Source organism: Anomaloglossus baeobatrachus, chromosome 4 (genome assembly GCF_048569485.1).
Source record: "Anomaloglossus baeobatrachus isolate aAnoBae1 chromosome 4, aAnoBae1.hap1, whole genome shotgun sequence".
Classification (NCBI taxonomy): domain Eukaryota; kingdom Metazoa; phylum Chordata; class Amphibia; order Anura; family Aromobatidae; genus Anomaloglossus; species Anomaloglossus baeobatrachus.
In genome coordinates, this window is record NC_134356.1 from 177,889,822 (window position 1) to 177,906,361 (window position 16,540).

Below are 16,540 nucleotides of genomic sequence, written 5' to 3' on the forward strand. Positions count from 1 at the left end.
TTAGTAAAAACTGTTTTTGATGAAAGAAAAGCATAAAGCCATCCCACCAATGACAAGGTGTACCCAGTTGGGACAGTACCTACACTCTCTAATATTAAAACCTTACCATGGGTCTAAAATAGGCCTCAATTTGACGAAGGGCTGAAAGTGACCTAGTCCCAACAGGACACAGTCAGGTGATGCACAGAATGAAATGCCCAGCTCACTAAGAGGGAGGACAACTCCCAATTTTGTACTGAATACAAAAAAAACTAAATAAAAACAAAAAAGTGAGCCGGAGTATGAGATGGTATACATGGACACGTCTTAGTCCGGATCTGTCCCTTTTAATGTATACCCGCACGTCTCCTAATCTGATCATCAGACATGTGCAGCTAACAGGTACAGGTGGATCAGAGATCCACCTGCACCTGTTAACTAGTTAAATTGTGTTGTCAACCTAACGTGCTTTGGCGGGGATGGAGCCAATCCCTGCCACAATCGGGGCTCTCGTGATAGCATGGGATCAGCTGGTAACACCTGTCGTGGTCATGACTCACTTCCTGTGAATGCTAGCAGAGCATCGGCATTCACAGGAGACTGGCATTTCTGCTGTTCAGAGTGATGCTGAAGCACCGCTCTGAACCGCAAAACCGATTGGAAAGTGCAGACATAAAGTCCCTTAATGGGACTAGCAAATGAATGAAAGTTCAAATCACCCTTTTTGCCCCTTTGAAAATAAAACCATTAAAATAAATACACATTTGGTATCCAGGCATTCAGAAATGCCTGATCTATCAAAATATAAAAACAATACAAATGGCGTATAAGACGACTTTTTACCCCCTTAAAATAATGGCTACAGTGGGGGGTCGTCTTATACGCCGGATATACGGGGGGGTGGGGGGGTGGTGTGTGTATATATATACATGTACACTGCAGTGTCCAGGGGAGGTGGGGGCAGCAGCTCTGGAGCGCAGGGGAACGCTGCGGGCTGCAGCCTTTGATCTCCTGCACCCGCTCATATAATATGCACAGCCGCTGTCCATCTCCAATGGTGCTGAAATCGCACGCAGTGAGGGGCTGGGGCAGCGGTGCATATTATATGAGCCTGCGCCCCCCTGTGATGGCACATGCCCACCCCTGTGTTAGATTTGGCCCCCAGGCTGCTGCTCATTCTAAAATAAAAAAGCTTTACTTACCCCTGCAGCGTTTCTCCCAGTGTCCCTGCTTCCACTGTGATCAGGCAGAGAGCTCAGTCTGCTGTGCGATCACATGACCGCACTGAGAACCAGGAAGTGAGGAAGAGAAGCACGGAGCCAGACAGGAGGGAGCTCAGCGCTGGAGGAGATAAGGAAAGAGTTTTATTTTACTTTGGGCAGCAGCCTAGGGGCCATATCTGACACAGGGGGACTTGTGCGATCTATAGGGGCCATGGGCAGCACTATGGGGGCGATATCTAACACAGGGGGACTTGTGCGATCTCTGTGCAGGCCCCACAGAGCAGCAGAGTTGTGTGTATTTGTCTGTATGTAGCAGAGTTGTATGTGTTTGTCTGTATGTAGCAGAGTTGTATGTGTTTGTCTGTATGTAGCAGAGTTGTGTGTGTTTGTCTGTATGTAGCAGAGTTGTATGTGTTTGTCTGTATGTAGCAGAGTTGTGTGTTTGTCTGTATGTAGCAGAGTTGTGTGTGTTTGTCTGTATGTAGCAGAGTTGTGTGTGTTTGTCTGTATGTAGCAGAGTTGTGTGTGTTTGTCTGTATGTAGCAGAGTTGTATGTGTTTGTCTGTATGTAGCAGAGTTGTATGTGTTTGTCTGTATGTAGCAGAGTTGTGTGTGTTTGTCTGTATGTAGCAGAGTTGTGTGTGTTTGTCTGTTTGTAGCAGAGTTGTGTGTGTTTGTCTGTTTGTAGCAGAGTTGTGTGTGTCTGTTTGTAGCAGAGTGTAGTACCATTGTTTCAGTCCAGTTGTGGCTTTATACAGCAGGGAGGAGCATTCCTTGCTGTACTAAGTGAACATTGGAGCGATTGATCTGTCATTGGCCCTTTAAAAACATATTGTACGGCTCTCGCGGAATTAAAATTAACATGTTGCAATCAAAGCAGACTTTTTTTCATTTGGGAGCGGGGTAGTCTTATACAGTGAGTATATCCCAAATTCTATATTTTTAGGGCAGAAGTTGGGGGTCGTCTTATACGCCCAGTCGTCTTATACGCCGGCATATACGGTACTCTGACCTGTAAAGTGCGTAGCAAGAAAAAAAATCAAAACTGCAGAATTCACTTTTGGTCACTGCAACGTCACATCAAAATATCAAGTCTACCCAAAAATGGTCTAATTAAAAATGGTCAATAAAGACTCCAATATAAGCTGTCATATAAACACCAGATCGTGAAAAATGTGAACGCTCCAGGTCTTGGAAAATGACATTATTCATTTTTTGCTTGGTGTAAACTGACCTGTGGTGCGTGTTTTCAAATCTGCAACATGTCAAGGTCTTTAGTGGGCACTCTGTAGTGGGCACGCTGAGTTTTATGTGCAGACTTTTCTCAGACTTGCATTAGATGGAAAAAGTCTGTAGAGGAGTGTTTAGTGCACTTCCACTGCAAAAATGCACACGAGCAGACCCTACTTTTTTGGAAGACAAAACTATTGAAGTAACAACAAAGCTGCTTTATTTCAAACATGACACAGAAAAATACAAAAACTAAGGCGGCAAAAATGTGCATGTAAAAAAAAAAAAACAGGTAACCTAGTTTATGTAACGTTTGTAATTTCTGCAGCATCAAAAGCTCATTGTAGGAACGTAGCCTTAAGGGTACCGTCACACTAAACGACGTACCAGCGATTCCGACCACGATATGACCTGGTCAGGATCGCTGGTACGTCGCTACAGGATCGCTAGTGAGCTGTCAGTCAGATCTTCCCAACGACGTAGCAACGACACAGCAGTCGCTGGGACCCTGTCACATAGCACGATTCAAATCTTCATTAGTAACATAGGCGTACATCTACACTGCCTTTTCCACGCCCCCTCTGCTCCGATTGGTGGTCGTAACTGCATTGTGACTGGGCGGCCTTTAGAGAAGGCAACATAATAGCGCTTCCATCCTTCTCCATCCTTGTCCATCCTACAGTCCAGATGCAGAATGGACTGTCTTACGATCTGCTGCTACACGCAGTCCGGGACAAGTGAATTCAGCCCTCTGAAATGTACTGCGATCTACAAGGCAGAACAGAGGATGGAAGCGACCAATCCGAACACAGTGGCAATCACTAATCGGAACAGAGAGGGCAAGGAAAACAATGAAGATGCACGCCTATGTGAGTCGCGAACGAGGTCGTTGGGTAAGGTGTCAAACACACCGATGCGTGCTCTCCTGTGAGCCCGACGACCAAAAAATGAACCAGAACGGTGTGTAACGATCAGCGATTTCACAGCAGGGGCCAGGTGGCTGCTTAGTGTCACACACCGCGAGATCGCTGATGAGGTCACTGGTACGTCACAAAACCTGTGACTCAGCAGCGATCTCGCTATGTGAGAAGTACCCCTAAAGCCATTTGATGTGACCTTGCTTTTCAGAAGGTCCTTTTCATCAGCTTCCTAGTGCACATGACCAGTTTTTGGGCCGATATGCAGCATGCGCAAGTCTTCTGCATACAGGACACAGCTAGTTTAATTTGTGCCTCATGTTACTGTACATTGCTCATGCACAAGTCCACAATGCGGCCGAGTGCAAATGGTTGCAGACTTGGTCTCCTGACCAGACTATCCAATGCTGTGCTACATTTGTCTGAACTTGGCCCTATTTTTAGAATATCTGGTCCAGATTTCTTACACTTGCGTTTATTAGAAGACTAAAAGTGCTGACCTGCATTATTAATCCCAGATCTGTTGTCTTGGTTTCCTTCCTCTCAGAGAAAGAATGCACCTACCCTACATACAGCAATTTCAGGACATATTCAAGATTGTCAATGAAATGACTCGCCTTCAGGTTTCATATGAGGAGTATCTGTGCATGAAAACTTTGCTACTCCTGTGTACAAGTAAGTATTTTCTTCTGCCGTGTCTATGGCCCATATTGACTGAATATGTTCACATTTAAAGTTTTTAAGTAAAAGTGATTCAAAGTTAAATGTTAAGCTTAGACTACAGGCATTCTGACTGAAAGTGGGTGCATGGGAATAGAACTTTAATTTCTCCCTGCAGCTGCACTAACAATTAGAGTGCTAGATATGCTTAAAATTATTTACCTGTAGTTATAGTAGTACTCGGTAGGTACATACTATTGGATTTTAGGAGGAAGGGGCTACTTAAAAGTTCCCCCTTTTTAAAAAAAAAAAAAAATGTGCGGTTTGCCATTTAGTGCAGCTTAAAGGGAACAAGTCATCTGAGTAATGCTGCCCAAGCCTCAGGCGATGTGAAACATCCTGGCTGCATGGTTTGCCCTGGTGTACTATCAATTATCTGCAGCAGTGTTGGGCACAGCCGGCTATTGTGGCCTCGGACTAGTCTAATCTCGTGTAATCAGGATCTGAGTCAGGTGGTTAAGGGGTGCTTCACACACAGCGAGCTCACTGCCGAGATCGCTGCTGAGTCACGCTTTTTGTGACGCAGCAGTGACCTCATTAGCGATCTCGCTGTGTGTGACACTGAGCAGCGATCTGGCCCCTGCTGCGAGATCGCTGCTCGTTACACACAGCCCTGGTTCGTTTTCTTCAAAGGCGCTCTCCCGCTGTGACACACAGATCGCTGTGTGTGACAGCGAGAGAGCGACAAATGAAGCGATCAGGGAGCAGGAGCCGGCATCTGGCAGCTGCGGTAAGCTGTAACCAAGGTAAACATCGGGTAACCAAGGTGGTTACCCGATATTTACCTTAGTTACCAGCCTCTGCAGCTCTCACGCTGCCTGTGCTGCCGGCTCCGGCTCTCTGCACATGTAGCTGCTGTACACATCGGGTTAATTAACCCGATGTGTACAGCAGCTAGGAGAGCAAGGAGCCAGCGCTCAGTGTGCACGGCTCCGTGCTCCCTGCAAACACAGCTAAGCGGTGTGCGCTGGTAACTAATGTAAACATCGGGTAACCATACCCGATGTTTACCTTAGTTACCAGTCTCCGCAGCTTCCAGACGGCGGCTCCGTGCAAGCGCAGCGTCGCTTGCACGTCGCTGCTGGCTGGGGGCTGTTCACTGGTCGCTGGTGAGATGTGCCTGTTTGACAGCTCACCAGCGACCATGTAGCGATGCAGCAGCGATCCTGACCAGGTCAGATCGCTGGTCGGATCGCTGCTGCATCGCTAAGTGTGAAGGTACCCTAACAGTTAAAGCATGAATCAGGTGACAAGTATATATTTTTTAAAAGCCATATTTATTCTATTTACACTTTGCTACAATTTTGACTTGTCGTCATTCATTCTTGTTCCTGTTTTTGAATGTCATTTTGTAGTTCCCAAGGATGGCCTGAAAAGTCATGCACTATTTGAGGAAATTCGCATGACCTATATTAAAGAACTTGGAAAAGCCATAGTAAAGAGGGAAGGAAACTCCAGTCAAAATTGGCAACGATTTTACCAACTGACAAAGCTCATGGATACAATGCATGAAGTAAGTACTGCATTGCCAAGAGGAAGATGCCTTAGATCTAGACACAGGCATAATCCATTGCTGCTTAAGTTGGCAGTGTTTTAGAGCTACAGCAAACCTTTAGGCCTTGTGCGCACTAGGCGTTTTTGCTGCGTTTTTAGCGGCGTTTTTTACCGCGTTTTTGTGCTGAAAACGCAGTGACATTGCTTCCCCAGCAATGTCTATGGGTTTTCATAAGTGCTGTCCGCACACAGCGTTTTTTTGTAGCTGCGTTTTTGTGGTGACCACAAAAATGCAGCATGTCAATTATTTCTGCGTTTTTCACTGCGTTTTTCACCCATTGAGTTCAATGAGATGTTCAACAACGCAATGAAAAACATATATAGCTGCGTTTCTATGACTAAAAACGCAGCTATAAACGCAAGGGGTGGGCAGTAAAGTGACGTGTGCAGGAAGAGGATTCCTTCTGTTGGTAAACACAGAAGCATGAATCCTCCCGGTACCGTCACCGCCACCGCTGCGTCCACAATCCCGCCCGGTGCCATGTCAGCTCCGTGCGGCGCCATGTCTGGGCGGGAGGTGGAGGCAGCGGCGAAAACCAAAGTGAACAGTAGAAAAAAAAAGTCATACTCACCTGTCTGCAGGGTCCCAGTGCCATGCCCGCTCCTGTCCCGGTACCACCGCTCTGGCTGTGTGCAGTCTCCTCGGGGCACGTTCGAAGCTTGCAGGACCTGGCGGTGGATCACCTGATGCAGTCACCTGACGCATCAGCTGATCGTAATTCTCGCGGTGTCGCCGACTTTTTCGCGCCCGGCCGGCTATCGGCTGATCCTGCCGTCAGAGGACTTCATCAACTGATTGCCGGCAGCTTTTGCAGCGATGGGACAGGATCAGACTCTCATCCGATCGCCCCAGGAGCTGCCGGTAATCAGCACAGACGTGAGTATTTTTTTTTTTTTTTTTTTTTTTTTTTGCACCGATGCATCAGCTGATTGTATAAAAGCCGATTATACAATCAGCTGATGTGTCATGTGATTCACGTAGTTTAACCTGACACATCATCTGATCGCTTTGCCTTCCAGCAAACCGATCAGATGATATTGGATCCGGATTGGACGGCGCGGGACCCTTGACCCAGGATTACTGCGGAGGGGGGGTTCTTTATTTCAATGAAGATGGAGTCACTAATTGTGTTGTGTTTTATTTCTAATAAAAATATTTTTCTGTGTTGTTGTTTTTTTTTTTTTTTTTTTATCATTACTAGAAATTCATGGTGGCCATGTCTAATATTGGCGTGACACCATGAATTTCGGGCTTAGGGCCAGCTGATAATATACAGCTAGCCCTAACTCCATTATTACCCAGCGAGCCACCCGGCATCAGGGCAGCTGGAAGAGTTGGATATAGCGCCAGAAGATGGCGCTTCTATGAAAGCGCCATTTTCTGGGGTGGCTGAGGACTGCAATTTGCAGCGGGGGTGCCCAGAAAGCTTGGGCACCCTGCACTGCAGATTCCAATCCCCAGCTGCCTAGTTGTACCTGGCTGGACTCAAAAATTGTGCGAAGCCCATGTCATTTTTTTTTTTTTTAATTTCTTGAAATTCATGAAATAAAAAAAAAAAGGGGCTTCCCTTTATTTTTGATTCCCAGCTTGGTACAAATAGGCCGCTGGGGATTGGGGCCAGCCTGTACCTGCCTGCTGTACCTGGCTAGCATACAAAAATATAGCGAAGCCATGTCATTTTTTTTTTTCTTTTTGGGCAAAAAACTCCTGCATATAGGCCTGGATGGAGGATGCTGAGCCTTGTAGTTCTGCAGCTGCTGTCTGCTCTCCTGCATAAACTAGTTCTGCAGCTGTCTGCTCCCCTGCATAAACTAGTTCTGCAGCTGTCTGCTCTCCTGCATACAATGAACATTTTGAAGAAGGAAATGACATCAGACCTTTTTTTTTTTTTCATCAACAATCTTTAATGGCATTGTGCACTGATTAAAAGCGCAGTGAGGAAAAACGCAGCAAAAAACGCACCAAATCGCGGTAAAAACGCGTGCGTTTTGTCGCGTTTTTTAGCCGTGGGTGCGTTTTTTGAGATAGAAACGCAGCGTGAAAAAAACGCCTAGTGCGCACATACCCTTAGTGTCCCATAAAACGGCTAAGCCTGAGGACAATATTTTTATGGGTATCCCTGATCCACAGAGTAGGACATAAATGTAGTATTGTTATGATAATGGCAGGTATATATTGGCTGCTGTGGTCAGTCAGAAGATGATCTTCCCACATATCAATAGAATACAATGAATACGCATGATTAAGATATTCATGTTTTGTCATATTGTCCTTTTTTTGTTTTTTAGGTGGTTGAAAATCTCCTAGCTTTTTGCTTCTACTCTTTTACGGACAAATCATTGAGTGTTGAATTTCCGGAGATGTTGTCCGAAATTATCAGCAATCAGATACCAAAATATTCGTCTGGAAATATCAGAAAACTTTTATTTCATCAGAAGTGACTGCCTTACTAAAATCCTATATATAAATATAAATAAGTATATAAATAAACTTTAAAAAGTTGCCTTAAGGAAAAAATAAGTCAAAACATAGCTTATACTGTATTAAAAAAGAAAAAAAAAATCAGACGTGGTAAATGTCCTTGCAACGGTGTACCTATTGTGATTATGCACTACAGTTCATGTGGTTTACAGAGGGCCAAGATTTGGACTACAGAAATTCCCTCATTTCACTCTCTGAAATGAGAAGAATAAGAGATTACTGAACCAGAGGCTCCATTCTAAACATTCTGGTAAAATCTTAACGTTGGATGGAAATTGTGCTAGATTTTTTATTTTTCATTCGATTGTCAGGTTTTTTTCTGTTTTTTTTTGTTTTTTTTTGTTTTTTTTTTTTCTTTTTCTCTCCCATGGGGAAAAGTAAGACTTTGATTTCTGCATGGAACCTGCTGAAAGTTTACAAGTGTAAAGGGAAGTTGTGCCTTTTTTAAGCTACTGTTTGGATTTAGCATTTTTTAGTTTTTACAGAACATTTTTTTTTTCTCTTGACTGGGGCAGCTTATGGCTTTCCTAACACAAGTAAGTTAATTCTCTCACTTTCACCATATTGGCCACTGCTCTTTCTACTCCTCCCCTCACCATATTGGCCACTGCTCTTTCTACTCCTCCCCTCACCATATTGGCCACTGCTCTTTCTACTCCTCCCCTCACCATATTGGCCACTGTGCTCTTTCTACTACTCCTCCTCTCACCATATTGGCCACTATGCTCTTTCTACTACTCCTCCTCTCACCATATTGGCCACTATGCTCTTTCTACTACTCCTTTCACCATATTGATCACTCGGCTTATTTCACTTACAGAAATCAATTGCAGAGTTGTACGGCCATACATATTATTGATCTGAATCGGGTGCAGTTTTGTTGTTTGTGTTTTTGTTTTTTCTGAAAATCGCGTACCAGATGTTTGTACATGCCAGGACTTTGCCTACTGGGTCCTGGTGATAATCCCCACAGCAGGTGTGAGCCCTGCCTTAGTGCGAACAGACTGCAGGGCAGATAAGACTAGGTTCACATGTCGCATGTTTGGTGCTCTTTTTCCACACAAAATTCACAGCATTTTATAGTATTAGCAGAGTGGTTCAGTTTTCACTCTTCCACGGGCTGCTTTTTACTTTTTCTGTGCGGGATCCACTTGAAAATTGGCTATTGCCCTTCTGTGGGGGGTTTCTGTAGCAAACCTTTTTTGTGCAGATTTTAGTCCTAAATCCCAAGGTTACACTGCTGGCCTGGTATTTTGTTTTAAAGTTTCTGCAACCAAAAAATGCACACAAACACAAGGGCACAAAAATGCACAGATTTTAATGTACAAACAATTTAAACTTCAGTTTAGCAATCCACACCAAATAATACACAAGTTGTGAACCCCGTCCAAAACGATTAGCTCAGCTACAAAGGTGCCATAAGTTCTCAGATGCGGTGCTAGAAGCTGCTGTAGCCATTTCAGTCCTCGCCTAGGTGTTCTTTATTTGGGAAGAAAAACATCGTAAATGTATCTAAAAGCCATTCACAGGATTTTTCTTTAAGACCAATATAAAAATATTATAATATACATATAATATATATTTTTTTTTTTCCTTCAGGGTAACTACAAAGCCACTTTACAGCAGGGTCCTAAATAAAAAGTTTAATGACAGAAGTAAAAGTAATGCCATTACTGTGTATAAATGAACTTTCTATTTATACTTTTTACAGATGTATGCCATATTGGTATGAATGGAAGTGTAGACAGAAAATGGAAGGGCTACTGCAGCTTGAAATAACTCTGGTCGATCGTTAAATGCTTTACCTAATGTGCAAAGTACCGTAGTGTGAAGCCATTGAGAAGTCGCTGAGTTTCGGGCAGAACTCCGATTTACCAGCTGTTTTACATTTCTACGTGCAAAGCAATATGGTGGCATTTCAGGATGCAGAAAGTATGACCAGAACAATGATAGTGCTAATCTTTTAGTGTGTGTGTGTGTGTGTGTGTGTGTGTGTGTGTGTGTGTGTGTGTGTGTGTGTGTGTGTGTGTGTGTCTACATTTTTTTTTTTTTTCTGCAGAACTAAAAACAAAACTGGACAAGCGCTTCGGTAAATTGCGTCTTTTCTCTGCAGTTCTTTTGTACTTCTTGATATATTCTATAATCTCCAATGGTCCGGTCTCGCACCCAGGGCTTACATTTTGCAGGTTGACTGTAGAAACAAACTCGTCCTGGAACAGTGGAATAAAAAAAATATGCTGACATAACAAACTCATTAGTCTCATTAAAGTCTCACATTTTACAACTTTTTACAGTTTTAATAAAAGGAAATTTTCATATTTGTTTTTAGAAACTTTTCAACTTTTTACAGGATTCAGAAACAAATTAGTCTGTAAAAAAATCTAATATTTTTGTCTAACAATGTACAAGCGCAGTTTAGATATTTGCTATGATGCTTTAGGAACGCAAATCAGTGGAATTTCTCAGGATTTCTCTAGTGTAGTCCCACCGCCTCCCACTGCTCTACCTCCTAGGTCTGTAGTAGAAATCTGTCTTGTACCTATAACATGGGGCTCCATCTCCAGTGATATTTAACCATTGCCCAACAGACAGTATTGAAAGCACGTATTTTACCCATCTGAGATGGCAGTGTTAAGATGCAGAATCGGGAAGATTTGACTACCCTCGCTGTACCTGGGTGCAGCACTGAGCCCTGGCATGGCTTTCTTTTTCTGTAAAGATTTTCTTGTCTGTCTGAAATGTTAAATGTCATAATGTCCTTCAGATACATGTCGGCTGACTATATGGATAACCTTCGTCTCCACAACAATTTGATCATATCTGTATCCCCCTCTTCACTGATTTATTGTATCGTGGTGTAAATGGCCTAATGTATTGTGATGTCCATATTCCTGTAGTGCATAATTTAGTTATCATAGTGTTAAAGTTGCAAGTTTATTTTTCTCCTTAAAACATTGAATGCCTTAAGAGTTTAATGTTAGTTTATCAGATGTTTCCAGGGAATTGGACTGAGCCGTCGCAATCTATTGCACCAGTGGCTGAGAGGGTGCATTCACACAAGTCGATAAAAGAAACCACACTTGTGAATCCAGCCTTCATCTTTTAAGAGCTATGCGATTACCTAAAACTTATGTTAACGTAAATTTACAGAACCTACCTAGCTAGCCATTCCTTGCTTTGTAGAGGGCAGTTTAGAATACCAAATCTTGCACTTATGAGACGTGCATAGTTCAGGGTAACTGTATATTAGTTTATTGATACAAGCATATTACTGTGCTGTAATAGTTGAATATCATGTGAGTGGATGATCTACAAACCATTTTTTTAAGAATTTAATAAAGTGTTGTGCCTACCAAAATAGAGATGAGAGCTACATGGATCTTCTTTTTAACCCCTTTCAGAGGCCACTGATTACTGGTTCTCTTTTTAAAAAAAAAAAAAAAAATTATATATATAATGGATGGAGCAGTTGCCTGTGACATACGACCTGATTTTAAAGGGTTTATCCACAACTTATTTTTGTTTATAGGGCTAAGAACTAACAGGTAGTTGCTAATTACCCAACTGTACTGCATGTGGATGATCTCTGCCAGCTTACCCTGCAATTCTGCTTAAATTCGCCATTAGTCAATAGAGCAGCTTTGTCTGTCTGCTTTCATGTGGCATATTTCTAGACATAATTCTGTTTGACAGCCAGCTCCTAGTAATTTTTATTAGCTCAATATCACGAGACTCCCCATCAGCATGGTGGAAGGGAAGATGCTGTTGACGTGATGGCAGTGGAATCTCCACTGAGCGGTCTATGACCACTCTACGACTGAAGATCGGCGCTGGGTAGAATAGGCAGGTAGTTGCCAACTACTTGCCTGTTATTTCTTGGCCCCATAGCAAAAAAATAAGTCCTGAATAACTAAATTTTCTAAGCAGCACTGGTCATACCAAAAGTCAGAATCTGGATTCTTACTACATTAGTTTTTACATATGAGGTTCCTATTGTATTCCATGCCTTATGAACCTCTAAAAGGGCAGTACATTGTATGCAGACATGGCTTTGATGTAACAGATGGCATATTATTAGAAATTGTTCTGATTTTATGTAAGTGATTTCCATTTAGGCTTTGTATGGAAATGGCAAAGCATTGTTTTAATCTGATTTGTACAATATTGCTACTCCAAGATACTATTCCATCTTATCAAGAGAAGAGTGGGGGTAATTCATTTTCAAATGTTTAGTGTAAAACACTATAGCTGTTTAGTGGCAGTCAGGCATTTCTTCAGAGTCCCCTGAACACAATGATCGGCTTAGTCAAGTGCTCCTGTGGTCTAGGAGAGCCGGTGATAGATCTCTCTGGAAGCAGCTTGTCTGCAAATATCGGCAGGTCTCGCCAACGTATGTCTAATGTGTATGGGGGGGCCTTAATGGGGAGTTTTCCTTGTGCCTAATGTTAAAATTATTTGCATCACCTTTTTTGGTAAACAAGGATGTTAATTTCCAAAAATAATAATTTGACTCTCCTACTACTAAAAAAGGGCTGTCTTCTGTTTGCCCCCTCCAGTAATAGGATTATTGTATTAACGTGGACTTGGTTACCTATAATAACTTAAAGGGCTTTACGCACAATGCTGAACGCTCTCAGTTTAAAGCCATCAACTAATCGGACTGTCCAGCTTCAATAACTCCCATCTGACATACATTCATACAATGGCTCCTATATGGTCCCAAGTTTTTGACCTATCCCCCTATGACATCATATGCCATAAGAGGTGATCTAAAATGGTGTATGGACTGGTTCAGGAGAACACCTTTATTAATATTAAATCTTGTAGTTCTTGCAGTGAGAAAATGATTGAGGTGACAAATTTTGTCTAATCGCCAAAAAGTTCAAATTGGCACTAGCATAATTTTTTGGTTTTAAGCGATCCAGTAACGAACTACTAGTAAAATGTAGAGTGTTTATGCTGGGCTTTCAAATGGCCATTTATTGCAGATTCATTCGTTTTTATGTACTTGTTTAGTGCATAAAAATACATACAAATTCATTCATCGCTGCTTTTATCAGATTGTTACATGTGAAATCTATTCCCCACCCCCCCAAAAAAAATCACCTATAGGCTATGTGCGCACAGTGCGTTTTTCGCGGCGTTTTTGCGCGTTTTTCGGGTGCGTTTTTGGCCTCAAAACTGCAGGACTTTGCTTCCCCAGCAAAGTCTGAGTTTTCATTTTTGCTGTCCGCACATCTGTTTTTTTTTTACCTACGTTTTTGAGTTAAAAAAAAAATGGACATGTCAGTTCTTCCCTGCGTTTTTCTGCGTTTCCCCCCATGCAATGCATTGGAAAAACGCAGCAAAACGCAGAGATCAAAAACGCACCAAATCGCTGCAAAAACGCATGCGTTTTTTGATGCGTTTTTCGACGCAGGTGCGTTTTTGTGCGTTTTTAGCGGCCAAAAAACGCACAAAAACGCTGCGTCAAAAAGACGCAGTGTGCGAACCTAGCCATACAGAGCTTGTCACATCACACAATTCAAAGCCTGGCAATCCCCTATAAAAAGCATGTTTATATACTTACGATTACATTACAAAATACAATACCCAGCCTTAGAAAACAAGTTTGCCAAGTGGATTCCAATGAAACCAGCTCAGCCACTGAAGCAATGCTCTTCCTTGTCATATGTGACATTTGGTACAGAAGAATAAACCTATATATAGTCTTAATGTTGGTCCCATAGTTGTTGGGAGATGGCCTAGTCTAATCACTAGCAATGCATATTTTATTTTTTGGATTTTCTTTGCAGTACACATCACAATGCAACAGAAAATTAAAATTTTGAAAGAAAGCTGTTCTTTTATAGAGACTAAAAAATGTTGCCATTGTTTGCCTAAATTTTATATTTATATTTTTATTTTTTTTTTTAAAAAATATATCCAGAAAGTAACATTTCTCCTAACTAATCAGACTTATCTAGCACTTCAAAATCTGAGCCACAACCATTAAGACCTTTAACGAAATAGTAGAAACATGTGAACAGAATTGTAATCCTTCTACCTAGGTGCAACCCTGCAGCCAGGCTTTGATTCATGGTTTGGGCAGCATGAATCGAATGTTAAGTTCCCTCTAAATTTTTAGTCCAGTAATGGTGAACGTTTAGAAAGCTGCTAGAATTTGGAACCTGTCAAACTGGTCCATTTTATAACTCAGATTAAATCTCTAATTTCTATTGATCACTGACTTAAGCCAGAGGTTTGCTTTCTAAAGTATCAGACGAAGGCTGGACTCACACGAGCGTATAACTCGCATGAGTATCGAACGCATCACCCGGCACGGCTGGCTTCTCTGCTGACAGGAGCGGGTCAGCTGCATGTATTTCTATGCGACTGACATGCTCCTGTTCGGAGAGTGTGCGGCCACAGCGGGTAATGCGTTCCGATACTCATACGCGTTATACACTCGTGTGAGGGCACCCTAATGCACACACTTAAGTCTCTCTAAACTTTTCCAAACCCATTACTTGCTGATACTGCCTGGAAAACTTTAGCGAAGTCTCTGATATAAGCAGCTATGAGGATGTTATTCTTAACCTTATTGAAATTGTGCAACTGCAAGGGTGTAAGCTTCTTGTGAGGACTGAAGATGACTTTGAAAATCACGTTAAATGGCTCTTTTTAATATTTTGTACCAAGGAATAGGGGAAACATTTTGGCCATTGTGTCGTAACTCATGCAGTTCATAATTTTGTTTTCTTTAAGCATTACTAACAATATTACCTTAGGGATCAGACAACTTCAATTTTGCCTCTTACGAAAATGATTACCACATCTGCATTTGTTCTTTGGATGCTTGCTTTGTGCAATATTCAGGTAGAAAAAGCTTGGAAACGATACAAACCATTTTCTAACCTATTGCAGTGTTCTGTATAAATACTGTACATGACTATCCAGCAAAATCTGCATGCGTTACTAGATTTGCTTGCATCAGATGTCTTACAGAAGTTAGTATGTGCACTAGAACGTGTACTAGCTAAGTGGTCTCCTGATCTTCTGACCAGAGGTTCTACCCTTCTATTAAACTGAAGGCTGAGCATATTGGAAGTGACAAAGGACTGGTGTCTGCTGTGCTTTGGTTCAGCATAAACTACTCAACTAGAGAAATTTAAGACTAGAGTTTCTTACACTAGTCCAAAAAATAGAAGTGAATTGCATTAAAAGTAAAATCTAGAAGCCATTTCCTATCTTATACCATGCCTACCTTTCTCTATTTTCCTTGGGGCGCACAAGACTGAAAATTGAAATGTTTGCCAAATGTGCTGTGCACTTTATAACTTGTTAAAGGGAATCCGTCACCACTTTGACATTTTTAAAACTATTAATGTAGGCATACAGGAATGCTGAAAAATGTCATGCTGGTCTGCCTCATACCAGATGCCTTGTTGTGGAAATATCATTCATCAGTTTATGTAAATTAGCTCTTCCAGGCTATGGGGCGGATGCTGCCTGGAAGATAACTTCGCATTCAGAGATTTATTTAAAAGGGGTGTTACCCATGTGATGGCCGCTCTCTGCTTTCACTGCAGAGCTGTGTTTATAACTGGCACCTCTCAGCTTCAGCCTCCATCTCACAGGCACAGTGTTGCAATATTGTTGAAATGAAGCAGAACTCGGGGAGCTGCAAAAAAATGTCTTTGCAAGAAGTCAAATTAAATTTCTCCTGTTCTGTCAGTTACTTGTCTCACACTGATAACTCCAGAGATTGTACCTAAAAGGGAGTTATCAGTGTGAGACAATAAGTGACACAGAACAGGAGAAAATGGACTTCTTTCAAACACATTTTTTGCAGCTCCCTGAGTTCTGCTTCATTTCAACAATATTGCAACACTGTGTGCCTGTGAGATGGAGGCTGAAGCGGAGGTGCCAGTTATAATCACACATGCAGCTCGGCAGTGAAAGCAGAGAGCGGCCATCACACGGGTAACACCCCTTTTAAATCTCTGGAAGTAAAGTTATCTTCCAGGAAGCATTCACCCCATAGCCTGGAAGAGGTCATTTTATATAAAGGGATAAAATCCACAACAAGGCATCTGATATGAGACTATATACAGGTATGACCTTTTTCAGCATTCTATAACCTGTATGCTAATATTAATTGGTTGGCTAGGTCAAATGTTGTGACAAGTTCTCTTTTAAAGGTGGGGTCTCTGTTTTCAGAAAACAATTGTCCCAACTATATATAAATTATTTTTTTTAATACACTGATCATTAAACACTCTTTTTGAGTCTAGTGAAGAATCTCCATTGCGGTTTCCTGTGTCTGATTATAGCCTGCAGCGCTGCAGGCTATAATCGGTGAATCCGGCAGCTTTGGCTGAGTAGAGGGCATGAGCTGCTTACAGCCGCTGCCCACCTCTGCTGTATTGTTATCAAAGGAATATCAGTAATGC

At 42.2% G+C, this 16,540-nt stretch overlaps 1 protein-coding gene across 1 annotated transcript in view; it reads left to right on the plus strand.

The window, feature by feature from the left end:
* Positions 1-15,721, plus strand: part of NR3C1 (nuclear receptor subfamily 3 group C member 1) — a 135,590-nt gene extending 119,869 nt beyond the window's left edge. Inside the window, exons 7-9 of the mRNA XM_075344592.1 lie at positions 3,897-4,024; positions 5,425-5,582; positions 7,913-15,721. Coding sequence (XP_075200707.1) covers positions 3,897-4,024; positions 5,425-5,582; positions 7,913-8,065 — 439 coding nt within the window. The 3' untranslated portion in view covers positions 8,066-15,721. The remainder of the gene's footprint in view (positions 1-3,896; positions 4,025-5,424; positions 5,583-7,912) is intronic.
* The last annotated feature ends 819 nt before the right edge of the window (positions 15,722-16,540 follow it).